The following is a 7,638-nucleotide window of genomic DNA, read 5'->3' as shown; positions in this document are numbered from 1 at the left end:
TGTCAGTGGGCAAAGAGGTTTTCTTTCTTTATTTTTGCCTTATCACTGTGAGAAAACTATAGTGGTATAGATAACACAGGACAATATAGGTTCAAGAAAGCTGTCCTGAGAACTGCTGTGACACTGACAACAAGTTACAAGACAATCTAATAAACTTTGCATGACAATAAAGAGTTGTTTACAGGAAGCTTTTATTTATAAAGTTGTGAAAAAGTTGTCATTCTGGGGGATTTTTTAACTGTAAAGATTGTATATGTGTAGCTCTAATTAAATCAAGACATTGACCTATTTGTGTCACACCTTCTTGAGCCCATGCTGAAACACCAGGGGCCTGAGGCTGTATAAACACAAAGTAAAGGTCGAGAGTCATTGAGATGATCCAGCGAACCTACAGGAAATTAGGTTGGGTAGCAGTGGGTCCGATTACTAGAAGGTCATAGGTTTAATCATCTACTGTTTAACTCTTATTCTGCCTTAGAGCAGAACGCCCAACTGTTACAGGTACAGTAGGAACCTTGCTTGTACCTCTACATTTTCAAGTAGCCGAGGACAAAAATTCCTGCAGGGCATTTGCAGTAAAAACTCTACCACATCACACGTGTGTGCTTTGGTGACCCCTTGTGAATAAGGAAGCAGCTGAAAGTAACTTTTTTTAAAAAAAAAAAAGGAATAAAATAAGTCCGGCTGAATATCACAATTGTGAAATTAATGTGAGTGATCTGAGTTCTTAATGGTCCTTACCTACAAATAAAGACAATCATACATATTGCATTATGCACCTGCTGCAGGGGGTGGATCCACAGCTGACCCTGCACTGGTACATTTATGCATTAATTTCATATGTGGAGAGGCATATATACACCTCGGGCTTTAGATTAGGCCGCTGAAATTATTTTAAGCTGAGTGAACACATAGAAATAAGGAATGGTCTTCTGAGTGTGACCTTTTACTCCAATAAGAGTTGGGGGGGTGGGGGGTTGTTTCTTTGTAAAAATATTACAATTTATTGTTGTTTTTCAGGAGTCACCTTAACACACCTAATTATTGTGGTATGCTATAATAAAGCCATTTTTACCATGGTTGACAGGAGCTATTTGCATTGACGAAAATAAAAATACTTAAATCTATTTGATAATTTTAAAAAATGGAAGGAATGTTGGCAAAAATGTCCTTTGCTGGATTTTGTAGCCATGAAAAGTCCTCACTGACACTTGTTTCTGTTACAAATGGTAATATTTATTCAACTTCTCTTTGACTCTTTCAGTGCACGACTGTGGGGAGTGCATGTTTCCATTTTGAAAATAGGTTATTACTGGTCCCCCTGACAGGATTAGTTAACTCCCCATTCAGCTTTAGTAAGATTGGATTAGATTTTGGGTCGGCTGAGACTGGCTGGAAGATAGTTGCTGATTGGCTGATAGATGCACAGGGAGGGTGGTATTAGGGCACCAGGACTCTCCTATTGGACGGTAGGTGAAGCGGATGCTCTCCCCCATCTGCCTCCTGTATCTCAAGGATAATCCCCTGGAATACCTTCACAGATGTTTACAACAGAACTGGAAGACAAGAATATATTCTGATGTAACAGTAATGATGGTTAAAATAAACAGCTCAAGTTACTTTTATTGCATAGAGTTTCACCTGTTTTGTGGCTTGACTTATTAATATTGAGCTGGTTTTGATTTCAGATTCCTGTTACTCTGGTATGGAGCTCTCTCCTTGTCATATTGTCTGCTGGAAAAACAGCATAAAGTCCTCCTATTTGATAGGTTACGACGAACATTTTAACTCATAATACTCTATCATAAATGTTCTGAATCAAATTGAGGCCTGCTAAATTAAAGAGAGGATCAGGAGTGTTTGCTATTTATTAATTTAGATGGTACCAAATACAACTCAGTGGGGTGATATCAGTTCCTCCACAAGGGGGGTGTATAACCTCAGACTAGTGCTGAACAGAACCCTACACTTTATTATGAACCTTTAAAACATTTGTTTACTTGAAACCAGTAAAAAATTAGATGTTTAGTAGTAATGTTTATTGTCTTTGTAGGAAGTCACATTGTACTTTATAGGCCAGACTCGATTTTTGGGTGGGATGCGCAAGCGGGATGTAACAGAATAGAAAGTGGCATTGTAATGTGCAACAGTTAGCAGATAAGGGTGGCGCAAAATAATGCAATTCCAATACGATTAAAAAACAAACAAAACCTGATAATAAAAAACAAAACCCTAAAGTGGGCTTCCAAAAAAGCAGAGATCTGTGACTGAGATAAAGTCAGAGTGTTTGCAGACTGTGGCGGAATATTAAGTACTCTGGGCTTTTCATTAACCTGGGTTTCCACACAGGGTTACACAACATACATTAACTCGACTGTAAGTGCTGGAATCTATCATTTCCTTGTCATATCCCTTCCCCCCCTCCCCCCTCCACACTGAGCAACTAATTTATTGTTTAGTAAGTAAAAATATCAATTAACCTAACATGCAAAACCAATCTACACCACAGCTGAAAAGAAAGGTAGCCTGCCGTTTCATAAAAGTACAATTTTAATTTGATTTATGACATGAAAACAAGCAAGGGCATACAGCACATGTAGTAGATATTATAATAAAATGGAATATATATATATATATATATATATATATATATATATATATTATGATTCAGAAAGTACAAAAATAAAGATTCTATTCGTCAGGGATTTCATTCTTGTCTCATTAGAATATATATATTTCATTTTTTTTATTATTATTTTTTTAACATATATAACTGAGAAAATACATACAAAAAAACAAAACAAAAATATGATAGTCTTTGGTATTACCATTTTTATATTAACTTGCTCAAAGTCTCATTATGTTCAGTTTCTTAAACATTTGTTAGCATGTATAACATTATGGCAGATTATTTTACAAAAATAGGGGAGAAAGCTAGCAAGCATTTCCAGTGTTTTTCAATCCTTTAAGGAATAAATGGGAAGTGTTAACATATTGTATAAACGTAGCAGTAGGCTATGGCACTTATTAAGTGTGCATAGATTTTGGTTCTTAAGGATGAAATGACTCTGAGTCTAAAAGAATGCACCCAAAACTGTAGAGTAGTCTAGCATACCAGTGCACCTCTGATGTCTCCGTCTGCAAGGAGTGCTTCTCTCTACTTTCTATCCTCAGGGCATCACTCACGTTGACTTCTTTGTTCACATACACACCTGCTTTGTCCTTTGCAGGCAAAGTGCTAACATGCATTGGAGTCTTAGTACAACTTTTTTGAATGTCAGTATCCTGCTGCTCTTCTGCTGTTTCTCCCCAAAGTAGCTGCTTGAATGAGAAGAAAAGTCGCAGGGGTCCAAAAGCCCAGTGCGCGAGCCTGTGGTCCTCCACCAGCGCATAGCTGGATGCCAGCACGCCATCAACAAACAAAGTTCCAGCGTCTGTCAAGGGTGCATACACTCCCACGCTTTCTGTTAGTGAAACTGAGATGATTTGGGATGCATGCACTTGCTGCTCTGCTTTATGTATGAGAACACAGTCTCCTTGTCTGACCCTGCTTGCAAACTGAGGCTGGTACTCACTGTTTTCTTGTCTGCAGTGCGGGTCTAAAAAGACCAAGTGATTTGGAGTAAGGGCCAATCTATGTCCATGTTCTGTCTCCAGAGACAGAAAAGCAGACCAGCTTTGTTGATCCCGATGGAGAAACAAGAGGACTTGGCTATACACGACTTGGCCTGTCCCAGATAGGGCCATGACTCTGTCCCCAGGAGTGAGTGACGACAGGCTCTTCTGCATCCCTCCAGCCACAGTTACCCGGGCCCAGCCTGGGAAACAGCCACCTTTTTCCACAGCAAGAGAATGATCTGCAGAAGGATCAGCAGACAAAGCCAAGATGAGTAAACACAAATTGTGTTCCCCCTTTTTTTTTTTTTTTATAAACTTAAATATCCTGATACATTTCACACTGAAGTAAAGTAATTTAACAATACAAGCATGGCTTTTAATGGCAGCTACCTTCTTAAACTTACCAGCTTTTACTGAGCAGTGGACACGATGTTTGGACTCATAGTGGACCCAGTCGAAGCCTGCTTCCACAGCCAGCTGGGCCAGGAGACCGTACTTTTCAGGTCTTCTATCAGACGTTGTTATATCCACAGCCCGGCCTTCATAGTGCAGAGAGCCAGGAGGATGGTTGCCATCTTCATCCCAGGCCTCTGTCACACGCAAGCGTATCCCTGGCCACTGGTTCATCACTGCAATAGCCAGCCTGTTCAAGCACTCCTTACATCGCTACGGGGCAGAATAAGAAAGAGGGCAGATATTCATTTTGGAGCACTTCAGTAAACTTGTAAATATATTCACAAATTTATCAGCATGAGCACCCATCTCAGCCTACCTACAACAAAAAATTGCAACACAGAAGAAAAACCTTGACTTGACTCAGTGTTGTTTTTCCTCTGAAACCCAAACTAACAGATGATGATTTGTTAGTTTTCAGAAGTAGAAACTGTAGAATCTAAAGAGTTCCTAATTTTCCAAAACCAAGTCACTCAGTCTCATCAGCAAACAAGAGATGTTCAAGAGACAGACACTTGTGAATATTACCACTCTCTAACAATAGGCAGAAAAAGAAAAATGGGGTTTTTACACCTAAGTGCGTAGACTGATTTCAGTGCGCCTCGGCAGAAAACGATTCCAGTATTTCAGCTCTGTCTCCAGCTCCCAGGTTCTGATTGTTTGTCAGTTGGCATCATCACACAGTTCCTCCTCTACTCTGCTAAAGGCCATTTCAACCTTGCTCAAACAATCAGAGTACAAGAACAAACCCTACTGTAGCCAGTTTGGCACATTCCTTGGCCTTTTCAACAGGGTGACAGAATAATCAAGGCCATTCTCTGCCTTTCCAGATTGTTCCAGACTTGAGTTTCTCAGTTTCACCCCTGAGACATGTGATCAAATATGTGCACAGTGACTCCTAACACCCCCGTGGGCCATAATGTTACAGACTGTGTCAGCATTGTCGCAAAATAGCAGGCTGAAAAATAATGACGTCAGCATCCGAGGTGATACGCTCATGCAGCTACTGAACGGCGCTGGCTTGTGACTTGTGCTGTGGCAGGTTTTAAAACCTATAATTATGGCAGTAAAGCTCATTTCGAATACACAACGGATCAACAGCGAAGGAGGAAGTGACAGAAAACCATGGGAGCTAAAGTTGGAAAAGAAGAAAGCGGCGTAGCAAAGGCCTGAGGTTGGGACTAAAAAGAGAGGGCAGAGGGGAAGAATGTATGGGCACGGACTTGGGAATGTGACAGCAAGAGTGAGAAAAAGAGAGAGGGACAGAAAACAAACTGGGTACATTTATCTCGCAATGCCATTGAAGAGAGGCATTTCATTGTCACAACTACAATAGTCGCTTTTCCGACGGTGCCATTACTTCAGTAGGAGGGAATTTTGTATAGGCGACCCCTCTGAGTCTCCAAATGACGCACAAAGAACGTCTTTCACATCTGGGCAAAAAAGGGGGCACATGCACACATACACACACATTCAAACTGGTATCAGGAGGGCACACGTATACAACCACAGATTTCCCTCACATACAATCACTACGGGAGGAGAAGGGACACAGATTAATATCCTAAACAATCACACAAGACCATAGTATCCAAAACCGTGGACTGAGTGTGAATGGAGCTTATGTTCACATTCAGAAGTGTGGCATTCCAAATGGGTAGTTTGAAAGTTCTTTAATGCGGCCCAGATCTTAAATCCTTGAGGACGTTGACTGCCTTCTCAAGACACTGTAAATTTGGCTACCTATCCTTAGTAATCAATCAGGAATTTAAGTGCCCTGCCTGGATTTTTCTTCTGCTGGGCACACTGAGAACCTGTCATGGGAAGTGTTTTATTTCAAATAACAAAGACTTTGGTTAAAGATTAAAAGGAAATGTTCCTGTAGAGAAACTCAGCCACTTAAGGGTAGTGTTGAATTACATCCTTATCTTCTTATCTTTAAAAAAAAAGTGAGGTAAGGTTTGGTTAAAGCTTACACAGGCCGTGCTGAGCATTTTTATCTATTAACAGACTGGCAAGTGCAGGTAGATAATGACTGGGATTATATGATTCGTTTTGAAGGTGCAAACAGCAGTTTGTCCATTTAGGGAAATGTAGCTGATCAACCATCCAACAACGAAACTATCTTGAAAAGGGAAGTCAGTCTGAGCATCACCTCACTGAGTCAATCTGGTGCTGCATCTTTGGGCATTTACTGGACTTACTACACAACAGTCATAAGCGATCATGGGAAGCAATGGAAACGACTGTTATCACTGTATCACAGTCATATAAAACAAATCTAAGATTCTAACCCAGCTCGACACCAGTCTCACCTTAGTCGTGAAGCGGTCAGCGCCTGTGTTCTCTTCGTCCTTGAAGACAATGTCTGGGTTGTAATTGGACACAAGTTCGTTGAAACGCTCAGAGTTGCGTGCGATCTTGCCCTCTGCTCTCCCACTGGCCCCCAGGTTGTTCTCTGATAAGTTGGGGAAAAACTGCTTGAGGCGCATGGCTGTGAGCTTTCTGGGCCTCGGACGGGTGCCGTACCGCGGGCCCGGTCCGCATCCCTGGACCAGCCATATAAAAGTCCACACAGCAACCAGGGTGAGCTGTGCCAGGTGGGCCCACCAGAACTGCTTCATTGAGGAGGGTTGGGTCTCCCAGAAGTCAGTGGCTCGCAATGCGTGCGGCGATAGCCCAGGTGTGATAGCTCCAGGTGTGTGACAGCAAGTGAATGAGAGTCAGATCTTGGTCCATTCCAAATCATTGATCATTAGAGGTGATATTTATTTATTTTTATTTAGTTATTTTTTAGCCCAGAGACTGATAAAGTTCCGGGGCACGTAGGTTACTTCATATCCCGGTGTTTCACCTTAATTTAAAAAAAGAAAAAGAAAAAAGTTTTAAAATACCAAGCAAGTGCTTCACTGTTTTGGTGACGGCGCGATCTGATTGGCTGAAGTCTGGCATGCGTTGGGTCACTGAAAATGTGGAAATACAAAGGCTCTTTGAAGATTTCAGTGCGTATCAGCGGGAACTACGTCTCCTGTGATCCGAGAGTCATCTTCAGATATCCTCCGGAGGTGCCTGTCTTGACGCAGGTGTTTTGGTGGATTTCTGCTCACTTACCGCTTCTCTCTCTCCCTCTCTGTCTCTCCCCCACGCCGTCTCCTGGACTGGACACACAAACTGACGCACACCTAAAGCCCGATAGCCGCCTGACTCTGGGATTTTTCTGGACGCTCCAATGAATCTCTCATCCCTGCTGTCCATCCAGTAATGCCTCTACCGACACTTTTTTTTTTCTTCCTTCTCTCCTTCGTCCACTGTCTTTTGTCGCGTTTCAGCGCTCCTGGCCACCTTGCGCCAGCCATTGGTTCTTATTAGAGTCCGGACAAGATTGCCCTCCCTTCCTCTGCGCGCTCCCACCGCGACAGCACACGCCTCCATCCATCCATCCATATAAAGAACACATCATTTGGCCACTTATGTTAACACCGTGAACCCCACCCCCTTATCAAAATACTGTAAAGTTTAGGCATAAAAAACTGAAATGTTGTAACAAAGATAATACACAAATCTATT

General features: G+C 41.9%; 1 protein-coding gene across 1 annotated transcript; it reads right to left on the bottom strand.

Annotated features, from left to right (window-relative positions):
- Nucleotides 1-2,676: 2,676 nt before the first annotated feature.
- On the bottom strand, nucleotides 2,677-7,272 carry dhh (desert hedgehog signaling molecule). Its single transcript, XM_082519300.1, has 4 exons — nucleotides 7,183-7,272; nucleotides 6,387-6,925; nucleotides 4,023-4,284; nucleotides 2,677-3,857 (listed from the first exon to the last, which is right to left on the bottom strand). The coding sequence occupies exons 2-4, from the start codon at nucleotides 6,693-6,695 to the stop codon at nucleotides 3,052-3,054; spliced, it is 1,377 nt and encodes a 458-aa protein (XP_082375426.1). The 5' UTR covers nucleotides 6,696-6,925; nucleotides 7,183-7,272; the 3' UTR covers nucleotides 2,677-3,051.
- Nucleotides 7,273-7,638: the final 366 nt, after the last annotated feature.

This window comes from Aulonocara stuartgranti, assembly GCF_965226115.1.
Source record: "Aulonocara stuartgranti genome assembly, chromosome: 20".
NCBI classification, from domain to species: Eukaryota; Metazoa; Chordata; class Actinopteri; order Cichliformes; family Cichlidae; genus Aulonocara; species Aulonocara stuartgranti.
This window is presented reverse-complemented; position numbering and strand designations above follow the sequence as displayed.